At 48.7% G+C, this 27,145-nt stretch overlaps 2 protein-coding genes across 7 annotated transcripts in view; one reads left to right on the top strand and one right to left on the bottom strand.

Annotated features, from left to right (window-relative positions):
* The window catches only part of Il16 (interleukin 16), a 92,317-nt gene extending 84,117 nt beyond the window's left edge, over positions 1-8,200 (top strand). For all 6 annotated transcript variants that reach the window (XM_074061906.1, XM_074061905.1, XM_074061908.1 and 3 more), the window contains 4 exons: positions 1,387-1,488; positions 5,208-5,466; positions 5,687-5,809; positions 7,751-8,200. In XM_074061906.1, the coding sequence (XP_073918007.1) occupies positions 1,387-1,488; positions 5,208-5,466; positions 5,687-5,809; positions 7,751-7,944 (678 nt within the window). In that variant the 3' untranslated portion in view covers positions 7,945-8,200. The remainder of the gene's footprint in view (positions 1-1,386; positions 1,489-5,207; positions 5,467-5,686; positions 5,810-7,750) is intronic.
* Positions 8,201-10,524: 2,324 nt separating this feature from the next.
* On the bottom strand, positions 10,525-22,101 carry Stard5 (StAR related lipid transfer domain containing 5). Its single transcript, XM_020184195.2, has 6 exons — positions 21,935-22,101; positions 21,301-21,350; positions 20,801-20,933; positions 16,790-16,907; positions 15,310-15,403; positions 10,525-11,143 (listed from the first exon to the last, which is right to left on the bottom strand). The coding sequence occupies exons 1-6, from the start codon at positions 22,031-22,033 to the stop codon at positions 10,996-10,998; spliced, it is 642 nt and encodes a 213-aa protein (XP_020039784.1). The 5' UTR covers positions 22,034-22,101; the 3' UTR covers positions 10,525-10,995.
* Between the last annotated feature and the right edge of the window lie 5,044 nt (positions 22,102-27,145).

Here is a 27,145-nt window from a genome sequence, read left to right as displayed (position 1 = left end):
CTGCACTGGAATAATCCACTCTGGGATAAAAGGGGGAAGGAGACCCTCCTTTTCTATAAGAGGACACCTTACAGCTACATTTCCAAGGTCAAGGGTGTGGTTAAGTCTGATGAACCCAAGACACGCAGTGGGTGTGCTTCCTCCTCTAGGATCTCGCTCACCACTTGTGGCCAGGACCATCAGTGTCCAGGGCCCAATTCAGCTCAAGTGGAATAACAGAGGCAAAGGTGTGGGAGAATGTCTAAGACATTATTGCTTTCCAACCTGCCAAGCACTACGGAGCAAATAACCTGGGGGTGGGGGCTAGTGCAGGGTGGTGGAATGCACTCATTCCTTCATCACTTCTGGGTCCTGGGGACTCCACATCCAAGGGTCTCAGACCCAGCTGCAAGGCAGAACTCTGGTGGCACCTGAGCAAGTGAAGTCTTTGAAGACTTTTTACCTAGTGACCGTATATAGACTGATAGCCCAAGAGCCATGTGGAATACACCTGCAGGTGCATTTTACTTGGTCTGCATGGTTATTAGTAAAATTTATTGAGTTCCAAGTATTATAAAACCTAAATCAAAACCTGGATTTCTGACCTTTTCCTTTAAAGGAATTGACCCAGTCAGTACACTGGGCTGCATTCCTCTGTGATGGCTGAACCTTCAGAGCAGGAGATGTACTCTTTGGCTCTCTCCAGTTCCATCACTCCCACCAGCCCATTTTGCTCACCTGGGATCTGCTGGTCCTGCTGGTCCTGCTGGCATCGGACCTTGAGACCCCAGCTCTAGACTAGAATAGGGAGTCTCTGACTTCAGATAGTGCAGGGAGGTTGTCCTGGCTCCATGTGAGTCCCAGTCCAGGCTGGGAAGTGCTGTGTGTGCAAGCATGGGTTTGTGTGCATGTGTGTGCACATGGGTGAGCATTTGTGTGCATGGATTCAAGTGAGATGTCAGCTTGGCCTCTTACTGCTGCTGCTGTGCCCATGGAGTGAAGGGAGGGAGGAGTAAACAATGCCTGCAAAACAGCACTGACCCCTGGGCTCTTTTCACCAAAGTCCTACAACCTCATACTACAGTTTCATTATGCAACCCATTAGGGTTTCTCGCTGACCTCACAGCCCCTAGCCCCATCTGTGAGCGTGGGTGTCGATGGGCGAGTCAGAGGGGAGAGCTGGTCTTGCTGTTTTGTACACTTCTTGTTTTTTGAAGCTTCCTGTGACTCCTGAATGCACAGTTCTCTCTGAATGATGAAACTGAAACTGAGGTTTGAGGAGTGGGAGAACTTGGAGCCTGGCCCAGCTGCAGCTTGATACAGAAATCAGTGTCATGTTAAATCACTCATTAGGCCGTCCTGCTGTTCCAGTGGAATGTTTGTTAACGTGGGTGCTTTCACCTGCAGCAATTGGACAGCATCCATGTCACCGTCCTACACAAGGAGGAAGGAGTGGGCCTGGGGTTCAGCTTGGCAGGAGGAGCAGATCTGGAGAACAAGGTGATTACGGTAAGTGAGCAGGGAGGGGCATGGCAGAGCCAGAGGGGATGGAGGCAAACTTGCCAGTACCTTGTGCTGGGGAACAGAGAAGGCATGACACCAGGCCATGGGGCAGGTGGTCAGCACAGGATCTTGGAGGAGAGCCCTCAGGACCATTCCTTCCAGGAAGTGTGTGTGGTCACCTGCGTGCCCGTGCCCCATATTCAGCCCTGAACATGATCCTCACTTTAACAAAGGTCTCTGTTTACCCAAAATGACTTCAATGTGTGCAAATGAACCTGTGGAGCTTCAAAAGACTCTCTCTCTCCACCCCCATATTCGTGAGCATTGTGTTCATGTGTGCCTGTGTGTGTGTATCTCGACTTCACTTTGGAACACTTGAATCAGAATTTTGCAAATTCTGCTGAAGCTCTAATACCAATATTTTTTAGGTGCTGGAGGGATTTTTTTTTTTTTAAAACTTGAAACTAAATTTTGTCCCATTTCATGCCTCCTCCTTTGGAAGTAGGAGTTTGATATTCCCTAAGATTTAGACAAGAGTGATTTATGAGCACGGGGCATTTTTGGAGAGGTTTTACAGCCAGGGTTGAAGACCTGCACAGCCCAGCACACCTGGGTGGAAAGGAGCCATGGGAAGGCAGGGCCTGTAGAGGAGGTGGTCTTCCTGGGTTTGTCCACTAGGGAGTGAAGTGTTCACGTGGACAGTGGCAGAGCTGACCTATGGTTGGCTGAGCACAGTGGGGCTCTGGGTGGAGGGAAGCAGCTACCTGTACACAGGCCACACACCTCAGTGCTCTCCCAGGGGCATCAAATCTCATGATCCAGTCCCTTGTTCACACAGGACCCGCGAGAGCCCGGGGTGGTGTGGGGAGACAACAGACCCAGGTCATGCATCTTTTCCTGTGCACCCCATTATTCTGGCCCAGGCAATCTGGTCATCCTTGCCGTCTGCCCAGGGTACCGGGTCTTCTGTGCCTGACTAGGTGGTTTCTGGTCCTCCCATCTTCATGAACCCGGCTACGTGCAGCATGGCTTCTGAGTCTCTACAAAGCTGAGTACCTTGTTGGCATTCCATGCTGGGTTGTCTCCGGGAAATCTTTCATCTGGGCAGTCCTGGGCATTTGAATTTCTTTGCCTAGCTAAGAACAAATCCAGCTCGTGGCCTCAGCCAGCATTAAACATGGCACGACCCTGGCCAGGGTAACGGTGCTCATTCCTTCTGGTCATCTCAGAGTGGATCCTGTGCGAGCAGTGATGCCTTTGACTTTTTTTTAACAAACAAGTTCTTTATCACAAAAGACCATATAAAATCAATAAGCACCAATTTGTGCTGCTAGCCACATAGCTGAGTATTGCAGAAAGGTTCCTGGTAGTGTAGCTTACTTCCTATTTGGAGAGAAAAAAGCAGACCCCCCCCCTCCCCCGTAGGGAATCGCACTTTGGACTTTCTGATGTGGTTCTGAGTAGCAATTTCTCTCTGCTCCATTTGGCTGGCCACCCCGAGACACCACAGCCTCACGGAAGCCAGGAGGAAGTGACCCACGGCTGCATCAGAACTTCCCCTTTCTCCTTCCATGCTGAGCACTTCTCTCTCTTAAAGATCCAGATTCACTAAAAGGGAACTAACCAGGAGCACTGTTCCTAATCAAGCCATGTGGGGCTCTCAATGCCCTGTTACCTAAATGAATCTTCCCACATCCTGGGTTGAGGAGTTCGCAGCATTTCTGCTCCTTTTATAGGGGATGGGGTGGGAAGAGGGTGAAAGTCACGGTGGAGGTTCTGCTTCCTGTTGCATCTATAACCTAAGCACGTCTGAGCACACAGCAGAATTATTCCGATGGCAAGATAATTTTAGAAGCAGAGGTAAAAGTAAAACAACAAACAGCACACTCATGAGTGCAATCATCCAATCTTCTTAATTATAATTACATCACTGAAGAAGTTGAGGCAAAGACTCAATGAGGCCTAAAAAAGAAAACTCATCTCGCATCTCTTACAGAAAGGGGACAGGAGTGACTGCAGCTAAGGAATGAGGATGGCTGGGGGGAGAGCTTTGGAAATGTCTAGATGGTTTATGGTGCTATATCTCAAATGTGTTCTACAGAAAATGTGGCCTGAACATTTCTGTTTCTTTTTTCTTTAGCCTGTACTGGTGTTTAAACTCAGGACTGTGAGCTTGTGAAGCAGGCTCTCTACCACTTGAGCCACACCTCCAGACCTTTTTGCCCTGGCTATTTTAGAGCTAGGGTCTTGCTCACCGACTCCCCCTTCCCCCAGCCACCCAGGCCATGTTTCTCTTGTTTTAAGTTTCCTGCTGTCACTGGTATGCACAGACCACTATGCTCAGCTTTTCTTTTTTCCCCGTTGAGATGAGGTCTTGCAGACTTTTTTTTTTTTTCCTTTGGTCTGGGCTGGCCTGCAACAGGAGCCTCCTGATCTCAAAACTGGAGTCTTGGACCCCAGGTCCGAACTCCTGGGTTTCCACATGCCAGGTCCGGCCTCTGTATGCCACATAAAGAGACATGGTGGAGGCAGACAAAGGAGGTTTATTACATGGCCTAGGAAGACGCAGAGGAAGCACTCAGCCCATCTTCAGCTGTCTTCAGGGTACACACATGAGCTATGGGTTTAAATAGACAAAGAACCGGGGCAGGGGCAGAGAGAGAAGGTATGCACGGTGACTGAGAAGTCCCAGTCACAGGTGTGGCCTCCTTGGTCATTGTCTCAGTCAACCTCTGGGAGAGGTTCTGGAGTTGTAACCTAGAGTCATTGTCGCCTGGCATGTGGTCAAACCTGAGGAAGCTCTACTGCTGGGGATAGTTTCAGTCAGTCCCTTGTCATGAGATATTATCAATTCTGTCTTTCCTGAATTCCAAGGTGATTGCAAAGTGACTACAAAAAGAATGGCTTCTTTTTGCAGCATTCCTCCTTCAAAATGAAAGAGAGATGCCATGGTTTTCTCCTGCTTTTAGTTTGTGGGCCCACGTAAGGAGTAAGGAGTGCTTTTCAGCAAAAGCAGTTTAAGCGCCTCTTACAATCTCAGCTTCCTGCATAGCTTGAGATGACAGGTGTGCACCACCATACCCAGTTATTACTTGAGATAGGGTCTCACAAACCTTTTGCTTGGGCTGGTTTTGAACCTTGATTCTCCTGTCTCAGCCTTCCAAGTAGCTCAGTTTATAGGGGTGAGTCACTGGTGCCCAGCTAGGGCCTGAGCATTTCTGTATGAAATAAAACATTCTTTGTCAAAATAGTTTTGTGAATTATTGTAATATATTGCCTACCTTAGGGATCTAGGGTACTAGTTGACATTGTAGAGTTTCTAACGTCTTTGAAGAAAGAGGCATTTTCAGAGGTTTGCTTAACCCAGGACTCCCCAAGTTTCTTTCATCTCAGAACCCTCTTCTTGTATGAATTGTTAATGTTAGAGCCGGCCAAGAACTACAGCTTTTCTCTGGAATGTCAGTGAGGCTCACAGTGATGCAGATGTAACACAGTGGGGGAAGGACTCAGCAAGTCATCATCACTGCTGGCGAGCTTGGCTCTGGGCAGAGAAGGAAGGAAGCTGGCTCTGCCTGCAGCTCTGACCAAGGACACAATTAGCCTCCATTTCCTTTGCCTACACATTCTGTAGGGTTGGTTACCAACGGGTTCAGGTCCTCTTCTACAGGAATGTGTATCTCACTTACATGGATGGTCTCTGGTACTGATTTCCTGGGTTTGCTCAGGTTCACAGAGTGTTTCCAAATGGGCTGGCCTCCCAGGAAGGGACAATCCAGAAGGGCAATGAGGTCCTTTCTATCAATGGCAAGTCCCTCAAAGGTGTCACCCACAACGATGCCCTGGCCATCCTCCGCCACGCTCGGGACCCAAGGCAGGCTGTGATTGTCACCAGGAGGCCGACTGTGGAGGCCACATCCGACCTGAACTCCTCCACTGACTCCGCAGTGTCAGCTTCTGCAGCCAGCGACATTTCTGCAGAATCTAGTAAGTTCTCCCAACTCAAAGGAAGCCGCATGGGCCACATCGCCTTTGGTCATTTGGAGCCAGTCTTGGTGGGGCTGCTCAGTAACCTGTGACCTCAACAGCACATGACTGCCCGGGGTGCCCTGAGTGTGCTTATGTGTGCACACTTGAGCAGCCAGCATCAGCCAGGGCGGCTGGCCTGGAGTGGATCTCTAACAGAGCTCTGTGTTTTCCTCCACAGCAGAGGCCACCGTCTGCACAGTGACCCTGGAGAAGACCTCAGCAGGGCTGGGCTTCAGCCTGGAAGGAGGGAAGGGATCCCTGCATGGTGACAAGCCTCTCACCATTAACAGGATTTTCAAAGGTGGGGTGAGCTTTTGCTTTGAGTTGCAGGCATGTGGACAGGCTCCCCAAAAAACTTTGGAGCACTTCAGGACCACACTGGTTTCCCACAACCCTAGGTTCTCTTGAGAGGCAAGCATCCTGCTTGGGGTTCAGTTCTGCCTTTAGTCCTTTCCTCTAAATCCTTTTAATCCTCCCATTTTGCTGTGTCCTTTTAGGCAATGGAGTCTGGGATTGTTCAGCTCAGCAGGGTCAAGGTTAGAATGAAGGAAGGGAAGCCCTGGGCTGAGACACAAAACTGAACAATTGCCCAAATACGCAATATTCAAGATCAGTAATATTCCAGTGCAGTGTTTTTAAATGCCAAGATTAATTTTAAAAATCCATGATGAACAAAATATCAAAGTTTTAAATAAGGTCAGAGCCTGGGGTCTTGCTTGCTTCGTGACCTCATGGTCTTACCTCTGTCCTGAACTCATGGGTTTCTGACTTTATTTCCAGTTTCATTATTTTGCTCGTCATGGATTGGGGTACAAGACAGTCTCTTGTGGGCCACTGGATTTGAGTTTTCCTGTGAAAATCAGGACCTGTAGCTCTTATGTCAATCCACCCTGGTTCTTTGCTGCTCCTCAGGCCGGAAGCCCAGCTCACCAGGTTGTGGAGGAACAATGGACGGGGTCAGGTAGCTCTGGTCCCAACCTGCCTTTAACTTGCTGGGTAATCATTTCCTTTCCGGCCACAAGCTCCTTATCCGTAAAAAGAGGCAAGGAGTATGTTGTGTGTCTGAGGGCTCTTAGATGTGGACCCCAAGGGCTACCCAGCCCTGCCCTCTGCCCTTGTGGGCCCTCGTGGCCAGCTGGTTTTGTGAGAGGAAGAGGTGGATATTTCTACAGCAGCTGTGGAAGCCTAGAGAGTCTGTGGTGGCTCCCCCAGAATTCATGTTCGCCCCAATTCTGAGGAAGGCATTTTTGATGTTTGAAGGTTGCTTTGGAAGAAGCATTAAGCGTAGGTCCAACATCAAGACATTTGGGTTCTGATGTCCGTTCTGCCTCTCACAGTAGCATGGCTGTGGGCAAGTCACCTCAGCATCCTGGTGCCGAGCCCATCAGCTGCAGCGGGAGGCGGTACCAAGGATGCAGACATTAGGATCGGAAAGCCTGCATTTAAACCCAGGCCCTGCCACTGAGCAGCCTTGTGGCTTTGTGGCTCTGAGCGAATTACTCCTGTCTTTGGTTCCCTCGCCTGTGAGAGAAGGGAGAATTCATGGTGCAGACCACACAAGGTCACTGTCACAAATGCAACACCTTGGCACCATGGCTGCTGTAATACTTGCCGGATACATTGTAGCTCTATTTTCATTGTTACCATTTTATAGTCTTATGCACTCTTTGTGAAGATCAAGGTGTCACATGGATAGATTTTCTCTCAATATTACAGTATGAAAAAAAGTGTGGGTGTCATGGAGATCCAAGTCCTTTACACGTGGGCATGGAGGTCTTCTCCAGACTGGTGACAGCCTAATGCTGTGAAGTTTGCTTCATGAACATCTCACCATCTCCCTCCCCACGCCACCTAATGCTAAATATCTACTAGAAGTGGGGACCAAATATGAGGGATGGGACACTGGCTCAGTGTCCAAGGGGCCTTGAGATCAATCCAGTTCACCAGAGTGACTATGAACTGTGCAAGCCCGTCACCAGGCTCTGGCTTGGAGCTGCCTGAGACCCTCTTACCTGGGAAGAGCATGGGCTACAGCTTTCTAAGGGTCAGAGAGAGCCTGGTCCAAGCTCTGAGGCACCATTTGTAAGATACCTCTTTAGAACCACCAAGCTCCCAAGAGATGGCTGCACCATGCTCTTTCTTCTGAGCTACCTGGCTCCTTGGAGACCAAAGGTAGAAAGTAAGGCTCATTGTGCCCTTATCCCATGTGGGCCCATTATCTTCTCCTTCTCCCTCCTTCCAGGGGCCACCTCAGAACAGAGTGACACAGTCCAGCCAGGAGACGAAATCTTGCAGCTGGCTGGCAATACCGTGCAGGGCCTTACCCGGTTCGAAGCCTGGAATGTCATCAAAGCATTGCCTGATGGACCTGTCATTGTGGTTATCAAAAGGAAAAGCCTGCAGTCCAAGGGTACCACAGCTGCTGGAGACTCCTAAGCAGAGCAACTCCAAAACCGAAGCCAAGAGCACGTAGCTCCCGTAACTGCTGATTCTGTGTCCCTGCTGCCCACCCCACCAAGACTGGGGGAAGCACAGGTGTGCTGCTCAGGTCCAGCCCTTCTGGAACAACACTCAGCAAGAGGGTGGTCCTAAAAGTAGCGGCAGAGTCACACTGGGGTGGTACAAACTATAGACTGTGTATAGAGAGCTGAATGATAAAGCTTGGTGTCATAATAAAATGGATATATTACAATTTGGTATGAAATAGAAGTCTTGATTTGCAAAATCTTACAAGTGCTCTAACTGTAACAGTCCATCCAAAACAGAACTTTGTTCTTCTCCTGACTCTGCCCTGTGGGTGGGGCTTGGCTCCATTTAGCCTTAGCTACAGCATCTCCAGGCTGGGGGCTGGGACCTTGTAAGGGTGCTCCCTCACACACCTGGAGTCATGTTGGTGGATGGCTTGGAGCTTTGCGAAGTTTTGGTCCTGAACACTCGAAGGTGGCCTCCCAGGTGCTGGGCTTGCTCACAGAATGTGTTTAGTGTCCCTGGTGAACACTCCAGGAAGGCAAGAGCCAGGTAGAAGCTGCATCTTTTTTATGCCCTTGTCTTAGAAGTTTCAGAGCATAACTTCCTGTGCATTCTTAGTTACAGCTGGATCCCACCTGTCCAGGCTTAAGAGGAGGGCAAATATTGCTGAGGCCATCTCAGAAAATAGGGTCTGTCCCACAAAATATTTGTGAGGCTGTTTTTGATTGGTTGGAGAAAATCCCAGGTAAGGGTGATGCCAGATGACAGAACCATTAAACAAAGAGGAGTAGGGGGGAAACTCAAAGGGTGGATGAGCCAGTAGGGTTGTGAACATGAAATAAGAACTACCAAGTGCCAAGCACCGGGCTTGGTGTTAAATGGATACTTTGATAGCGTGTGGTCCAATGTATGGATGAAGGCATTGACACTTGGAGACAGCACATAACTTGTCCATGACTTGACCAAGGAGAGAGTCCTTCCATCTGTGATCTGCTAGAGATAAGCAGGCCAAGATGTTTTAAAGTGTAGAGCATTGTAAGGAAAATACTCCCAAGTGTCTGACCAATGGGCTGTTTGCTTTGGTCAGTTTTGAACACCTGACTGCAAAGCTCAGGAAACAGACTACCCTTGACTTGTCCTCCTGCTTCCAGATTTTCTTCTAAGACCAGAAGTCAAAGCAGACATGTGTTCTGGCTCCTTATCCAGGGCTTAAACCAGCTTAATGGACACCAGCAGGTACATATGTGAACAGAGCAGGCATAACACTTCCTGCAGGATGGGTCCTGGAGTGGCCAGTCTTCCAGCCAGGGCTGGATAGGGATGCTCAGGCTGAGCCATCTTGGTAAGACTACCAAGACCTTCTGGGTCTGGGCCTCAGTGGGGCAGGCACAAAAGTTCTGCTTGGCTGGTGCACCTAGAATTGACTGGACCCAAGAGACCAACTCATGAGAGGTTGATAAAGAGCAGTGCTTGGCACACAGTAGGACCCAGGAAGCACTTGGTGAGCAAATGAATGAATTCTAATGATGCAAGAGTATGATGATGACTTCTTGGTAAGACAAGGGAGTCACTGATGGTCATGGCTGATGGCAGATCTATAGCTCATGAGAACATAGAGGGCTTTTTACCACTTTGACACTGGCTGTCATGTCACAAAGCTAGCTTTCTCACATCACACACTCAGGACAGCCACACCAGGACTCCAAGATGGGGGTGTGTTTTCCATTTGGAGGAGCAAAGGCAGAGGACTCTTAAGAAAATTTTAGCACAGGCGAGAGTAACGGAGCAACTGCCATATGAAGGCTCCCTGTCAGACACGAGGGGTCCCCTTACAAGGTAGGTGGTGGGGTACAGTTGAGACTGGAGGAATGGTACAGGAGTCATCTCTGGTTGTGCCACCCTGATTGGGAAGAAGAAAAGGAAGTTATGTGTCACTTCCTGATAAGCCTCTTCCAGGTTTCAAAGCTGTGCTCCCTGGCTCTGATGACGGACAGGGTGGGCATGGCCCCCACAGGGTTGTGCAGTCCCACAGCAGATTTGGAGGTGGGGATTCCAGCCAGGGATGCTGGAGGGAGGTCTGCTCTCTGCCCTCCTTCCTGATGGCAGTACAGCCTGACTGGCCTGGAGGCTGCAGCACTCCTGCCCTGGCCTCCCTAACAGAAGACAAGGAAAGGCAGATGCCCCGGGGGGAAGGAGGCTCACAACCCAGAGCTCCACCTGCAGATGGGATTAGCTTGCTCAGTTTAAAATCACCCACAAACAAAACTCGCCCCAAGACTGCAGACTTGGTCTGGGTTGGTTCAAATGCTGGCTACTTGAAGACATGGAAGTCAACACAGTGGAGAAAGAGGACAAGAGAAGAACCAGTCCAATGTTAGAGAGAAGAACTCAGTCCAATGGAAGAGAGAAAAACCCAGTCCAATGGAAGAGAGAAAAACCCAGTCCAACAGAAGGAAGAAGAATCGAGTCCAACAGAAGGGAGAACTGAGTCCAATGCTAGAGAGAAGAACCTAGTTCAATAAAAGATACAACAAAGGGAAAGCTGAATGTGTTTTTCCTTAAGATTTATCCCTGGTTTAAACCCTTATTTTCCAAGTTGACCTTTCATAAGGAGAAAATCTCCGGCAGGGTTAAAACACACATGGGGGTCTGTGCAGAGGCAGAGCGCTCTGGATGCTAAGGAGGCAGTAGGTTTTGGTGTGCAGTATGGATAGTGGGTTTCTAGGGCCACCGTGGAGATGTGACCTCTGGATCACTGTGCGTCCCACAGCACCTGAGCTGAGTCTTCGTCGGGTGGCCAGAAACCTGGGTCCATCCTGCCAGATGTGTCTGGATCACAGGCAGATGAGTGGCCTCTCCCAGGCTAATGTTGAGTGGAGGGGGTAAGCTGCTGCCTCTGGCTGCACTCTCAGAGACTCACTGTCCCCAGAGGGCAGAAGCAACTCCTTGGGGCTTTCCCAGCTCTATCCTGAGCATCCTGATGCATCACAGATGTTCTCTGACAACAAGTGACACCCATCACTCATGGAATTTCTTCACTGCTTTCTGAAGGTTGGTGTAAAAGCCAGCCATGCTGCGTGGGAAGAAGGAGTCCACCACGGTCTGCGGGAGGTAGCCGCTCAGGTCGGTCTGGAAGAAGGTGACCAGGTTGGTCTTGTTGGGCTCCCTGGGAAAGCAAGAGCAGAGCTGTGTTAGGCAGAGCTGTGTGTGCAGCACAGGTGCAGGGCACAAGCACCGAGCCAGTACAAGTGGCCATTACACAGTCACTGTGTCCAACTCCTCTACAGGGGTCAGTGCCCAGGAACCCTCTGGACCCTGCTGGTTCAGGATGGATACATGTCCACTAATGCATGCATTCCACAGCCCCTCTGGTCTTCAGCCAGGGAAGGGATGAGTCTCCCTCCTGCCCAAAGAAGCTGCTCCCTGCTCCTGGACCCATTCAGCTAATGCTTTCTGCAAAGTGCTCCCCAGTGCCAGGCCCCAGGAGGGACAAAGGGAGACATGGCCTGTCTGTTGAGGCAGCACTCTTCAGACAGCCAGGAACTCCTGGGGGGCCCTGCGGGCCCTCTCCAGCAGTCTGCTTGGTCAGAACGATTTCCATAACAATGTTAAGATGTGATTAGCTCGCTCCACTCTCCTTTCCCTGCTTACAGTGGATTTCAGAGGCTATGTGATGTGGTATCACAACAGACCCAATGCAGAAGCAGACGTGTGTGTCTACTAAGCCAGGATGGAAGAGATTTGCAAAAAAGGAGTCACTCTTCTCAGTACTGTTTGTTTGAAAAATATAATTTTTTTGATAAAAATATTTATTTAACATGTAATGCAGTTATTTTTAAATCTGCATTTTAGATTAATATATTAATATTTATTTAACATGTATTCAATATTTACTTAACATTATTAATGTTACTAATGTTATTTTACAATACATATTTTTAATTGCCCAGTTTTAATTTCAAATATGCTAAATAATGATAGATACCACCTGTACGAACAAAAGCTCTTTAGAGTCTTTAGTTAAATTTAGGGTGCAATAGAGCTTTAATTCAAATATTTGAGAATGGACATTTTAGAGAAATGAAGGGACTTTGGCCAGGAGTGGCAGAAGTGCCAAGGGAGGGGGTTAGGATTCCTGGAGGGCCTGGGTGGAAGTCCAGGGAGGCTGTTTCCTGATAACCAGCTGTGACTCACTGCACAGTTCAGCTGCAATAGTGAAGATCTAACACTCAGAGCAGTAAGGGGGCTGAGCCACCAGCCAGAATCAGATGTGGCAAGGGATACACATTATAGGAGATGGGGCACAGTGAACAGGCACCTGGAGGGTCTTCCCTGTCACAAACTCCTCGATGGCCAGGACAAGGGCATCTCCTTTGAATGGAGCTGTCAACAGCCTCAGATGTCAGAAGCCTGCATGGCATTGCACTTGACCATCAGGTGTTTTCCATCATCCCCAGCACAAGGTTTAGAATCACAGACCCTTGGGTATCCCTCTAGCCCAGCTGTACAGATAGAGAAACTGAGGTTTGGGCAGAGACACAGGGGGAGCAGATGAGCAAGGCAGAGCAGCATGGGACACTCTTTTTGTCTTGCTTCTCCAAAAAGAGTGAGCTCTAGGGAGCAGGGGCTCCCTTACATCTCAAAGCTGCAGCACCATCCAGGTTCCACCTGCTCCCTCCTCACCCCCCATTCCACCTTTGCTAGGTCCCTCTTTCCACAACTCCCCACCCCCTGCCACCCCAGGCTAATGAAGCTTTCATAGTTCGCAGCTGTGTGCTCTTCACCTTGGAAACGTAAACAGGTATAAGGGAGAACTCCGTCTCGGGCATAGTGTTTTCCTCTGGCCCTGGGCTTGATGGGAGGACAAAATTAAAAGGGGGCAGGTACAGAGAGGCCGTGGCAAGTGGTTGCTCCTGCATGCCCCGCCTCATGTGTAATAGAATAGGCTAGAGGGGGCTCAGAGGTACCACCAGGCGTCCTCACAGAAGGCTATGAAAATGGCGCTCATTTGCAGCAAGGGCCCACTGGAACCCGGTGGAACACTGAGCCTGCATCCTGGGCACAGAGCAGCTGCTCCACAGATGAGGATCTGATGTTGCCTCATCTGTGAAAAGATGGCTCCACCTGCAGCCATGCTGAGCCCAGCCACCATCACGTCGGGCCCAAACACAGCCTTCCCTCCCAACAAGGCCTCACAGAAGTCACAACCAAAGCCAGACAATGGCCACCAGAGGATCCCATCTTCCTCAGAGGAAAGTGCCCATGGGGTGTGGCCCCTACTTCCTTGCTGATCAAATCTTTCAGCCTCTCCCCCTTGCTCATTTGGATTCAGCACAAAGGTCTCCTTCTGGGCTGTTTCCTAAATGCCCACACCTGCACCCACCCTAGGGACCTTGCACCTGCTCACTCCTCTGCCAGGAACACTCCTCATCCAGACATGCCCACAGCTCCCTGCACTGTGCTCTGTTCAACTGCTCCAGCAGGAGGCCTCTGTGAGCCCCCGGGGACTGGCTGCCACCCTGCCCTGGCTGTTAAAGTCAGATGGCTTTCGTTTCCTCCAAAGCACTCATCTGGTAATTCTGGTAATTTCAAGTGTGTATCATGGACACAGTTACTTTGCATTTGCGTTTCATCTGTCTTCCCCCTCCTCCTAGATTTAAGCTCTAAGAGGACAGGTGCTTCAATCTGCAGACAACACCAAAATCAGTATCTATCGGTAAGAGCACAGATTCTGAAGCTGGTGGCTGGATTTAAACTGCGGCTGTCGCCTGCTGGCTGTGTGATCTCAAGTATATTCTTAACCCCTCTGTGCCTTACTAAACTTATCTAAAATACACATTGTGGGAATATAACAATGCCACAGGATTGTTGTATGACTAAAAATCAGTTAATTTTTATAACAGTGCTTAGGAGAGTGCAGGTGTAAGTGTGTGCTGCCGTTGCTGTCATGTTGTCTGTTGAATGCTCCATGTGGATAAGACCGATATTCATGGAACAATCAGGGAATAATGGCTGTCACAGGTTTTGGGTCTACTGCCTCAGGAGAATCACTGTGCACACGGTGATTTCAGCACAAACTTTGCTCCGTACAGCATGGTTTTAATCCAGTGCCTGGAATAAGACCTGCGTGTGAGCTGGTTCTGTGGTGTTCCCAGTCCCAATCAGCCCACCTGCAGAACCTGGGCCATCACCTTTGACAGCACACAAGGCTCCTCACACCGTGTGCACCCAAAAGAATTCAGGCTGGGACTCAGCCCCCAGGAGAAAGGGTTCTGCGCTCATTCTGAAAATTCCTCTCCAGCACCTGACTGCCAGGTGGGGGACAAGGAAATGAGGCAGAGGTGGTGCCTTTGGCCCAGGTGGCCGGTTCTGGGGCCTCTGTGTACCGGGGGAATGGAAGCCGTGTGTGTGTGTGTGTGTGTGTGTGTGTGTGTGTGTGTGTGTGTGTGTACTGAAGCCTGTGTTATTCTCAAACTCATAACTACACTACATTTGGGCAAAGTTTCTCAGAAGATGTCTGAAACCCAGCTCAGCAAACAATGTTATGCCCATAGTGCTTGGTGTGGTTTTTTGTAAAATCCTGGCACCAAGACCTATGTCTGGGGACTGTGTGGGGAAAGAACGAGCTGTTCCCTCCCAGGGTCTTCAGGAAGCACTGGGATGCCGGCAGGTGCAATGGCTTTCACTATCAACCTGGAGGGTTCCCAGGAAGAACTAGTGAATTTGGAAAGCTCCTGGCGACCCTGACCAGGGCCTGTGAGTGATGGGGAGGGAAAAGAGAGGACTCCTGAGCTCAGCTCTGAGGCTGACTCCCTGTGCTGTCTCTGTAACTGCCCTTGAACTCGAGCTCCCCTGCCCCACTCCTTGCTGAGGGACAGTCACTGTGAAACACACAGACAGATCCTCATGGCTACTCCAGCCTGGCATTTGCCCAGAGAGTATGGAGGACAGAAGCTTGGACCCAGCATGGCCGACCTCCCAGCCTTCAATCATGGATACATCGCCTAACCACCCTAAGTCTCAGTTTTCTATCTAACTGGAACCACAATGCTTGCCTAACCTGCCTGACAGGGCAGAGAGAAGATTCCCTGCGCCAAACTAGTTCCCGGGCAAAGCTGCCCTGCCCCCCACCCCCTCCCCGCCATCTCTTCCCCATGCACAGGCCCTCTGGCCGATTATGTCAGGGACCTGTCTGTCCGCAGCAGTGTTTTATAACAGCGAGGCCTAAATAGCTTAAAGCTGCTTGGTTCTTGCAGATAGCAGTCAAAGTGCCCTTTCTAGAGTCCTCAGTGCAGCCACAGTCGGTCCCACCATTCAGGGCTCTGTCCTTACCCTGGCTGAGGCTCACAGAAGCAACCACATGGATGGTTGAATCCTCTCACAAAACCGGGCTTCGGAGGACACAAGGGATGTTCCACGTGGGTAGCTGGAAGACAGATGGGTAATCAGTGAGCCACAGCTTCAGTCAGGCCAGCACCACTGCCGTGAGACAGTGCACGCAGACCCAGTCACCTGGAGCTCAGAGACTCAGCCAGAGATTGCCACTCACTCAAGTTCACAGACGCACACACTCACACACGTACAATCCACCCACACAGCTTCCCCAAGCCTGTAGTTATATTAGAGGAAAGACTATTCTAGAACGAAAGGTCTGGGGTGGGGGTTGAGGGAGGGAGGCTCTCCAATCTCAGCCCACAGAGGTGGTTGTGTGTCCAGTTTCCCTCCATGTCACTATGTCCCCAGACAGACTGACAGGAGCAGCTGCTTTGCTCCCCTCTGGGCAGCATCCAGCCCTGTCAGGACTTTCCCCCACAGACTTAGGGAACCCCTGCCCATGGAGACTGTGTGACAGCCAATTGTAACCTGCATGTCCATGGCATAAACTGAGTCTTGGCAGGAATAAATGAGGTGCCAACAAAATCTGAGACTTAAAAATAATATAGTCAATGGCAGGTGGACTCTCACCTTAGACCGATGGCCCAGAATCCCCTCAAACCCAACCTGTGAAAATGGTTCTGCTACACCCTTGACCTTGAAAACCCGCACAAAATCATGCAAGTAAAGAGCTTCATATCTTAGGGTTCACTTTAAGAACACTTAAGAGACAGCCCAGGTCATTGAAGATATGCATATTCAAAAAGCCAGCAAGTATCTGACAGATGTCACTTAGAAGGAGCAGTGTGTGCCACTCCAGTGTTACCATGGTGGAGTTGGTCAGTGTGCCCAGGTCACACAGTGGGGCTGGAACACAGGGTTGGTGGCCCAAAAAGAGTGTTGAATTTTTGTGCACATGCTTAAAAATGCAGAACGCAGTTTTGAACTGAAGGATTTAGATGTAGATTCTCTGGCCATCAAACATATCCAGATGAACAAAGCACCCAAAATGCTCCACTGTACTCACAGAGCTCATGGCTGGTTCACCTGTACAATGAGCTCTCGTGTCACACTGAAAGGATCCTTTCTGAGAAGGAACAAATTGTTCCTAAACTAGAAGAGGAGGTTGCATAGAAGAAAAAGATATCCCAGTTATGACATGGGAATAAATTCAGCATAAAACAAATGCACATAAAAGTAAAAATAACAACCAAACAAACTGAGTGTTGGCAAGAATAACGTAGAGGCTGGACAAAGTCTGGGATTTAAAAATAAAGTCACTGGCAGGTGGACTCTCGCCTCAGACCAATGGCACAGAATCTCCTCAAACCCCATAAACGAGACAGACCAGGGTGTGAGTTCTCTGGTGGTTTCCAGCTGCTCAGCTTCCCAGGGGATCTGAAGGGCATGGAGGACAGGGACACCTGTTGTCACTCACCGTTGGAGGTGATGGCTCCATCTTCATACTTCTTGATTAGCACCAAGTCTACAAAGTCCCTGGGAGAAATAAGCTTCATGGCAGCCGAAGGGGTGGAAGTTCTGCTTACACACAATGTCTGTCAAAGCAATGGTGTCTAATGTCCAGACAGCGTCTCCCTGCCTTGCCCCACTCCCCAGGGCTGACAGGATGGGAGGGATTGACATTGGGGTTGCTGTGAGCAGAAGGGCCCACAGGGAAGTCCCAGCCCTTGAGTACTTTCCCATGGGTACAATGGGAACCAATTCCAGATGGCTCCACCTCCATGTGTCCTTCCTAAAGTGATCTTCGGGGACCAGGGTCCTGCATATGGCATTCTTCCCCCACCCGTCCAGAATGAGCCAATCATGAATTGTCCTGGGTACAAAACCCCCAGGGTACCAAAGACTACCAGAAATACTGACTGCAATATTTAGTCTACTTAGTCAAGGTTCTGTACACTGGGGTCGGAATTCCTTTTTTCCCCCCCTTCTTAAGCATATGCTCAAGTTTGGTGTTAGAAACCGGGCAGTTTAGCCATTTGTGAATTGTGATGTTTTGTAGTAGAACTGGCAGAAGTAATGAATTTGTTTTCAATAGCCATACTGCTCCCACCCTAATTACTGCCCCCAAAGGCATCATTCCTAAGGTGTGGTGTTAGGAAACCAGGATAAAGAGTCCATGGTGGGCCAGGCACTGGTGGCCCATGCATGGAACTGTAGCTACTCGGGAGACTGAGATCAGAGCATCCCAGTTCCAGACCACCCTGGGCAGAGAGTTGATGAGACCCCATCTCCAGCAAAATGGACTGGAGGTATGGCTCAAGCAGTAGAGCACCTGCTTTGTAAACATGAAGCCTTGAGTTCAAACCCCAGTCCAGCTCCCCAAATTCAACCAAAAAGAAAAAGTCCAAGACAGTAACACCAGGCAAATGTCATAAGTGCAACAAATTCAAGACATGACTCTCTCACCCATCCATTCACCTATCATCTATTTATTGAAGAATTAGAATATCTGAGCTTTGCCCAAATCATGCTGAGAAATGCCAGCCTGCAAGGAAAGGCCTTTTCTCTGTGTTTTCACTAAACGATTAAGGGCTCTCACTTGTCTGTTGCTTTTTGGGGAGCCCGAGCTCACCAGCAGCCCGAGCCTCCCTCCTTTCTGCTGTTAGTGTCCACTGATAGGCTGCAGCTTCCTGGCAAGATGTTTTCACCGGCAGGTGGATGCATTAGAACAAAAAGATCCTATCCATCCCATGCACAGATGCAAAATATCTCCATGTTTTATAATTCCTCATCAAAATTTCTAATTCAATCATGCCATTGCAATAAATAACGCTCATACCTCAACCTAGACTTTTAAAAACAATCTTAGGGTCAAAGGAGATAGACGATTTCTTAAAAACTAATTTCCATATTCAAAAACATCTATGACAAAAGATGATGTCTTCCAAGAACAAATGTGCCTTGTGTTGGGATAAAATTTAGGGGGCTGTGCAGAGTAGAGATTTGAGTTCAGGGAAAATGATTATATATACAATTTCTACTTAAGAAAAATTTGCTGGTGTATTTTAAAAATAGGTGATACTAAGTACAAGTTCATGCTTATTTACTTATTTATTTTGGGGCAGCACTGGGGTTTGCACTCAGGGCCTCATGCTTGCTAGGCACGTGCTCTTCCACTTGAGCCATTCTACCAACCTCAAATTCATGTTATTTACATAATTAAAGGAATGCTCTTATTGCTGTGTTTTGCTAAAACTGAAAAACATTAACTGTCAAAAATGCCATGGAAATTTAGATGTCGACTAGATGTGTGAGGATAATGCAGAGCTTTGCAGAAATCTCTCCAAGGCATTAAGGCAAACATTGGGAGACCCTTGTACCGGAGGACTAAGGTATATGGGACTGCTGTGGATCAATACTGTCCCCATCTTCAGGAAAGTGGCAGGGACGGAGGGTCCCCTGTCACCCGGAGCAGCAGCCTGCACAGGGAAGCAACCATGCCCAGGGTCAAAGGCGGGTACCCAGAGGAGCAGGATCACCCGCTCACTCCTGTGGGCTGACCAGGAAGGCAAGAGCAATGTAGATTTCAGCACAGGTAAGCACCTGGCTACCTGGCAGATGGGAAGGTGGTTACAAAGTAGCAATGAGGACAGCAGAACCCTCACTGGTTACAAAATAGCAATAAGGACAGCACAACCCTCACCTGGCCTCCCAGGGATCAGGTCACCAGGACAAGAGCCGGGGCTGGGCTGACGCAGGGGTTTAGAAAGAGGTTCTGTGTGAACTTGAGTACTTCTCTTGACCGCTGTCAGACCGTTTCCTTCCCCCGGGGATCAAGTTTAAGTGCTCTGAGCATGTAGCATAGCATAAAAGGATCCAATAAGTGACAGCATTCATTATTTGATGATTCTCATGGCAGAGCAGGCACCACCCTGTAATTTCCTAGGTCTTTAATTCTCTCATTCTTCCCAGCCATTGTATCAAGACAAAGATGTGCAGACATGCTAAAAAGATCAGCCGCTTCTTCCTACAGGAGGAAAACTCTATGCAAGGCCCCTCTGTTGTTACATTTGCATTAAAAATTTTAAAATACATTTGTATTAAAAATTCTACAAAGAGCATTAACAGACGTTTCCTCACTTTCAACCACTGGGGCACAATTATTTGTATACTATGTTAATTTTTTCTTTTTGCTATCTCTGATCTCACTGTTATTCACTTAATAATATTCCCTAAATGTGCTTTTTAGGACTTAGGTCAGTTGGTTTTTAAAAGGAAAGTATTCATTGGAAATATAAAAAAAAGAATCATTTGCCATAAAATAAGAGGAACTAAAAAAAAAAAATATATATATATATGGGATTACCAAATTCTTTCTCTTTCTGTCTCTTCCTTCCTTTCTTTCCTCTTCCTCACCCCCCCTTCCTCCTCCCCCACTGAGACTCTCCCCTCAGCTATCAGAGAGATCAAGAAATGATTAAACAGGGCAATGAAATGTGATTCCATTTCAGCTTTGATGATAAGGATCTAAAATCACCTTTTATACCCAGGGATCTGGGCCCCATCCTTCAGGAAACACAGACATAAACTCTTGTGATAGACTGAAGAATGAGCTGAAATGTGAATTTGGGGTCAGGGCTAAGGACACCTGGCCCTCACAGACTCGCCAGCTGGGAACTCCTGCTTGGGGTTTCACAAACACCTGTAAAAACATCCAGGAAGATGCCAGGCCATAGACATCCAAATCAAGCACAAGTCAAATTGGACAGTTCAGTAAGCAACACTTCTTCCCACAGCAGAAAGCTCACTTACTAGTTGGCTATGCCTTTTTTTTCTTTCTTTCTGAACTTCTGTAATCAAAATGAGGCTGGATCTTGAAGTTACAGAGGATCCCAGGGCACCATCATTAATTTCCAAACTGTCGGCAGTGGAAGTCACTAGCTCCGTGTGACTATTTCAGTTTGTACTTGGATTAGTTACTATTAAATGAAATAATTCATTTCCTCCTGCTGGCTGCCTTCTGGGACTCATGGCTACCATACTGGACAAAGTAGTTACAGGCCAGTTCCATTCTGCAGAAAGTCCTGCTGCACAGGGCTCATGGTACAAATGGCACATATTTGATCAAAGGAGCTAGAAGCTGCCACCTGCTCAGCCCCCTGAGGGCAGAGAACTCTGAGTCTTCGGCCAGGATTCTCCTCTTCATTCTCATGAATTCACATTTCTCCAAAGCCAGGCTCTGCCTCAGTATCCCCAGAGCCCAGGCTCACTCTGCACTTCCTCACCACCACTGCCATCCCTGTTTCCTTGGCTTCTCTCTGAGTCACACTGCTTCCTGAGGCCAAAGCTATGGGGAGCAGTGGGCAGCATGGGTGTGCAGAGAACCCCTTTTGCCAACAGATGTCACAGACCCCCTCCAGGGGCGACAGGGTCAGGTTACTGCAGCAGGGCCCAGACACATCTGCCAATAACGTTTGGGAGAACTTACATCTGTGAAGGCCTGGATAACTTCAAAATCCGTCACGTTCTCATCCCACTTCACCCGCAGGCCCCCAGCTGCTGGTTTGACGCAATTCCACACCTGCTCTGGTGTCCCACACAGAACCCCTTCTCCTCGGTACCTGCAGCACAAAGGGAATTTGACCCCCAGGCATCAATTAAGCTCTTGCTTATTTGGGATTCTACTGACAAGCAGATGGTGGATGTCAGTTCCAAGTCTGTCACAACTCTTTAGGACTGGCTGGCAGAGAAGGGGCTGAAATGTACTAGCCCATATCCCCTCCAAACTGCAGGCTCAGACAGTTAAACTTTCAAAACAAATGTGGCTTGCTGGAAATGATTTAGTTAAAAACAGAAGCTGTTCTGGAAGATAAATGATGTGTTGATCACAGGGGTCCAGGGTCGATTAGAATCTAGTAAGGAGAAAACCCACAGCGGCACCAGGAAGGGCGAGGCATCTGACAGTCTTTGAACAAGGCATGCACTTACAGATTCCCTGCAAACTCCACAGATGGCCTCCAGGAAACGGAAACTCCATTCTGTCAAAAGGCACAGAATCACAGAATTTTAGAGCTAGAAGGGCTCTGGGCAAACACCTGGCCCATTCCCTTGTGCTGTGGAAAAGAGAGTTCAGAGACCTCAAAATGCACCCCAACCTGTACCTGTCACCTAGCTGTCCCTACGGCAGGTGACAGGGAAAGAGATCTTGACTGGCTGTGGCCAAGAGCTGTGAGTGCTTCTCAAATCACCTTCAAAGCATTTTAGGGCTGTTTGTTAAAAATCAGAAGGGTCCAGTTAGGAAATCTATGCGCTGGGACGACTAAGGGAGAGCTGGAGATGTCAAGAACAAGGCAAAGGGTTGGAACCTGAAGTGTCCGGTCCCAATCCTAACCATTTACTGGCCAGTGCCCCTGGGTAAGTCACTAAGGGGACTTAGTCACTGTGAGCACAACAGATCCAGCGTTTATTAAGGAAACGACCCCAATGGGCTGGCTCTCATTCCAGCTCCGGGGACTTGGGGTGCAGAGAGCCACAGGGAGAGAAGTCTGGGGACTTTTGGGGACCCAGGTCCCAGGGGGCAGAACCTGCACGACCCCTTCCCGCCCAAGGGCTCCTCACTCACGGTTTCCCGGAAGATCTTCCAGCCCGACGTGTCCCGCCGGTACCGGAGCATCTTCTCCGCCACCGCCTCGCCCATCTCCGCAGCCTGCGCGGGGTCCATTGCACCGGGGCTGCGGGGCGCGCGCGCTGTGGCCGACTGCAGGGAACCTGGAAGGCCGGAAAGCCCGGGCCCAAGGCGGAGGGCGAAGCCACGCCCCACCTCTCCAGGATTGGTCCGTGCTCTCAGACGGGCCCCGCCCAGTCCTGGATAGGTCACGCCCCGAACCTGCGTCACTGCCTGGGCGGGGCTGCAGGCTCCGCCCCGTGCCTGGCGGGCTTTGGCGTGGGCCCTGGAGTGCACTGACCAGAAGAGAGCCGGTGACCTGGGCCGAAAGGGCCGGACCATGTCGTGCATGGTGTCGCAGGCTTGCACAAGTCGCTGGGGCTTTTGTCCTGCTTGCACAGAGGCTTTGGGCAACTAGGGAGCTGCTGCAGAGGGCCCCCCTGCAGACCCGAGGTCCCTGTGCAGGAGGGAGTAAGTGGGTGGCGGGAGAAGGACCAGACTTAGGGTGCAGGAGCTGGAATGTGAGGGCTGAAGGAGGAGGACGCAGCCTAGTTCCAGCTTTTTGGCTTGGATGGTGTTTTAGTTAAGCTGGGGGAGAGACAGGCTTGGCAGGGAGTGGGGGTGGTGGTGCAAGATGAGCTCAGTTCTGCACCTATTTTAGTAATCGGTGCCCCAGGCGATATGGTCACCCTGGCACCTGGCCCTGACTTTCCACAGGAGATCTTATCCAGGAGATCTCTGCAGCCAGGTGGCCTGGCCAGGGCAGTCCTCCCCTTCTCCACTAGAACCGGAAGGGCAGCCAAGGTTTCCTCCTCCTGGGGCTAACCCCAACTGAAGGTCAATGCTGAGGTCTATTCATGCTCGCTTTCTTTCTTTCTTCTTCTTCTTCTTTTTTTTGTGCTCATTGTTTCTTTTAAAGCTTTGAATGAAAGTGGTGTAAGTAATATGAGGACCTGACAGTCCCTCTGGGAAGATGTGAGCTTCCAGGTCTAGACCCCACGTCTTCCATATTGGTCGTGGAGTTCTTTGATCCTCAGTGTGCTTCAAGAAGATGATAAATAGCTGCCTGCGGTACTGTGAAGAGCCTGAGAATTTTCTTAGAAGCCATAAATAAGTGATGTTAGCCACATTAAAAAAAAAAAAAGCCCATCAAAATATCACAAAACGTTAGACAATAATCCAAGAAAAAGTTGGGATGCATTTTAATTAACCCTAAGTTTTTGGATTGTACAAATGACATTTAGTCATTAAAAAAATTGCAATCAGAACTGGTTAGATACTTTGTGGCAAAGTATCTAACCAGGTCCTACCTGATGGACAAATATGAACAGGTTTATTTATTGTCCCGTGGCCAGGAGAATATGAATATGGATAAATTGTTTTTATATGCAGCAGAAGAGAGAGCACAAGTGCATACAACCATCTGGGAACAAAACAATAACAAATATTAGCATTTTACCTTACTTGTTCTTTGACCCAGCAACTCCTCCTGCACAAAGATAACACTGATCTCGCAACTCCAAGCAACCTAACTGTTTGTCAATATAGTCAGTAAGTTGTGTGGGATATTATGTAACGATTAGGATAATGTAGCAGTGGTGAGGCTGGAGCTGGCGGGGATTGCACAACAAAGCGGAGGCACAGGTGTCTGGTAGAAGGCTCCCTTCCATTCACTCTCTCTAAAGGACAGTTAAACCTTAACTGAATATAATTAAATTCTTATCCTTCTCCCATAATTTTTATATATGAACCAATAAAGAAAGATATTCGTCTATTACATTACCTACATAAGTCAAAAAAATACAAAACGAAGGGTAACAGCACTGTGGATAGGAAAGCCAGTATTCGGGATAGGGGAGCAGCCTGCTGGTACAGCACTTGTCTAGTGTGTGAAAGGTTCTGGGTTCCATCCCCAGCACTGGAAGAAAATTTAAAAATAAAGAGAGTCGGTGCTGAAGTCACATTGTCTGAGTTCAAATCCCAGCAGCATCACTTATTAGATGTGACCTTGGCAAGCAATTAACCATTCCAGATCTCAGCATTCTCCTTTGGAAAGTGAAATAAATAATAAGACTAGCCAAGTTGACACAGGGCCTCACACATGCCAGCAAGTGCCTTCCCTGAGCTACACCGCCAGCTAGGAAAGTGACTCGTGGTACAGAAAGTGACTTTGTTAGACATCAGACACTGAAGAGATAATCACACTTATCAAAACAGAATAGATCTGTGTGATTGGGAGGATCACAATTCCAGCACAACCTGGGCCAAAAATTGAGACCCAATCTCAAGAAAACGAGTTGGGCACAATGATATAAGGCTGTAATCCCAGGTATGTGGAGGAATATGTAGGAAGATTGAGGTTTAGAATGACCTGAGGGGGAAAAAAACTGAAGAAAAAAGGGCAGGAGGTATGGCTGAAGTGGAAGTGATAGAGCATCTGACCAGGGCCTCAGTACTACAAGAAGAAGGAGGAGGAGGAGGAGGAGAGTGGAAGGGGAAGGTGGTGAAGGGGAAGGAGAACAAGAAGAAAAAAAGCATGGAAAACAGGTTTTGATCTTTTTTTTTTTTTTTTTAGTTTTATGAGAATCTTTAATCTTTGCTCCCCCAAATGGGAAGTCCTGGGTAAACCAAATATTTGGAGAAGCAAACTGTTTGTCTCTGAGGTCTGTGACAAACTAGCAGCAGGAGACTGGTGAGGTGAGGGCAGCCTAGGAGCTGGTGGCTGGTGTATTTTGCCACCTTGGGCAGCACAGGGCAGAGGAGCAGCTGCTGGAGCCCAGGGGGCCTGGACACTGCCCACACAGCAGCTCATGGGAGCCTGGAAGCCATCTGTTTTGCAGTCTTCTTGGGGTTGGAGTTGGGAGCTGAGAGGAAAGAGGGGACTGAGCTCTGTAGACTCCATCATCACTGCTCCCATAAGGACTGGAGACCCTTCAGTCATCCAGGAGCCCACAGCAGAACCTCCGGAAGTCCTGGGAGAATTTCTAAAAGGGACATCAGTGAGGGACGTCAGTAGCATACTTACTAAGTCAGCTCAGGAAAGTGCTGTGCGACCCTAGGTGGGTAGATAAGCACAGGTTTATTATTCGCTTAACTCAGATAATCGTTACTGGTCACTACTGGCCAGTCACTGTCCTACACAGCCCGTGTCCCACTGTTTAACCCTCATGGCTATGAGGTAGAGACCACCATGCCCATTTTGCCGGTTAAGAAACTGAGGCTTTTATGTCACAAAGCTGGTAGGTGGCAGACTTTGTGGGCAAACACCCAGATTCTATTTCCAAAGGCCACACTGACCCCTGTGTTCACCATCTCCCGCTTGCTACATGTTTATCACGAAATGTGCAAACATAAAAGAAAACAGCTACTAGCAAACCCCAAAATGGAGGAAAACTTGTACACCCCACCCCCATACTGAGTAGCTGGAAAATACTACCTTAGGCTGGAGGAGCAGGTTTTTAGAGCTGTGCACAAAGCAGTTCTCCAAATTTCCTGATATTCACAAATTCTGAACACAAGGAGTGACCAACAGGGGCGTTATAGGTTCTAAGATGCTTACCAGACTGTCTTTTTCTGTCTTCAGTGGGTAAAACTGTTCTGATCTCTGGGATTTGAGAGGCGCTGATTACATAGATGTTTTTAAGACAGATTTGTTTTTTTAAAGGGGGACTGGGGTTTAAACTCAAGGCTTCATGTGTGCAAAGCACGCCCTGTACCATTTGAATCACATCTCCAGTCCATTTTGCTCTGGTTATTTTGGAGATGGGGGTCTCGTGAACTGTTTACCATGGCTGGCCTCGAACTACACATCTGCCCATCTCAGCCTCCCAAGTGGCTAGGATTATAGGTGTGAGCAACAGTGTCTGGCTAGGACAGATAGTTTATAGCACTGTGGATCATGTCCTCAATAATTGTTTGATTGAAGGGCAGAAAAAACTACCTCCAGGGCTGGCAGTGTGGCTCAAGTGATGCAGCACCTGCCTTGTGAATGCAAAGTCCTGAGTTCAAATCCCAGAACCTCCAAAAAGAAAAACAGGAAAAACAGCCTACTTTCTCCCTAGGTGCAGACCATTGCTAAAATACAAAGGATATTTGTGAAACCACCGTTGTGTAAAACACCTTGGCAATACAGGTTTGCAGCTTTCTACTGCCCTGACTTAGGAAAGGGTGGAATTAGGGGATGGAGGGAGGTGGCTGATTAGCAATTGTACCTTTGGCCAGAGCTCTATGGGACGGAGTTCACAGTGATGATGCTGGCTGACAACAGAAAATGAGCAAAGACATTTGAACAGGTAACAATTCCCAAAGAGAAAATGCAAAGGGACAATCCACTCTAGGAAAGACACTAACAATAAGAAAAGCAAGCTAGTTAAAATTCCTTGGCACAGTTTCTCATCAAATTGGCAAGGATTATAGAGTGACAAGACTGAGTTTGGGCATGCTGTCAGGAAATCAGCTCTTTCATCTGTGGCTGAGGTGGTGGATGCCAGTTCAGGACTGTGGAGATGAGTGAGGGAGCGAGCAGGGAAACTGAGTTTGCATGGCTGCGATAGGCTGGGATTTCTCCTCCAGGAAGACTCACATTCACTAAAAAGTAAACATATAAAAGGCATTTAGTACAGTATTGATTTTTTTTTAATTAGGACGATTCATAGTGACAATTCCAAATAAGCTTGTATCGTCCATTGGCTAAATCACCCCCACAATCTCTTCCCCCCTTAACCCCATCCGCCTCACTTAAAGCAATTGCAAGAGATTTCTCTGTTCTGTTTCATGTAAGCATATGAAGTCCATCCACCATATAACCTCACCTTAATCTCCTTCATTCACTCCCCCGCCCCGCCCACCAAGTACCCCTCCACACGGAGTTCACAGTGATGATGCTGGCTGACAACAGAAAAATGAGCAAAGACATTTTGTACCTGTTTTACAGTCCTGTCTCATTATTAACATTTAAATTGATGTTCAGAGTAGTTCTCAGTGTATCCCCGCTGTGAGTCTACTTTACTTTGGTCCATTCAACCCTTTCCATTTCTCTCCTCACCCCTTTACCTCCCACCCCATTCTTCAACAGCTTTCAGTACACATCCTTGTGTCCTCTCCCTTCACAGATGTTATGTTTTATGATATTGTTGATGCCCTATCATTCTCTCTTCCTTTCCCTCTTCC

This window comes from Castor canadensis, chromosome 19, assembly GCF_047511655.1.
Source record: "Castor canadensis chromosome 19, mCasCan1.hap1v2, whole genome shotgun sequence".
NCBI lineage: Eukaryota > Metazoa > Chordata > Mammalia > Rodentia > Castoridae > Castor > Castor canadensis.
This window is presented reverse-complemented; position numbering and strand designations above follow the sequence as displayed.

Bases quoted from the DNA above. Each gene is read 5' to 3' on its own strand.
- Stard5 (XM_020184195.2), bottom strand. From the start codon at position 22,033: ATGGACCCCGCGCAGGCTGCGGAGATGGGCGAGGCGGTGGCGGAGAAG. The intron at 21,351-21,934 runs GTGAGTGAGGAG...GCCTTTTGACAG, and splicing joins GGAAGATCTTCCGGGAAACC to AATGGAGTTTCCGTTTCCTG. The intron at 20,934-21,300 runs GTAAGTGCATGC...TTTGTGCTGCAG, and splicing joins GTGGAGTTTGCAGGGAATCT to GTACCGAGGAGAAGGGGTTC.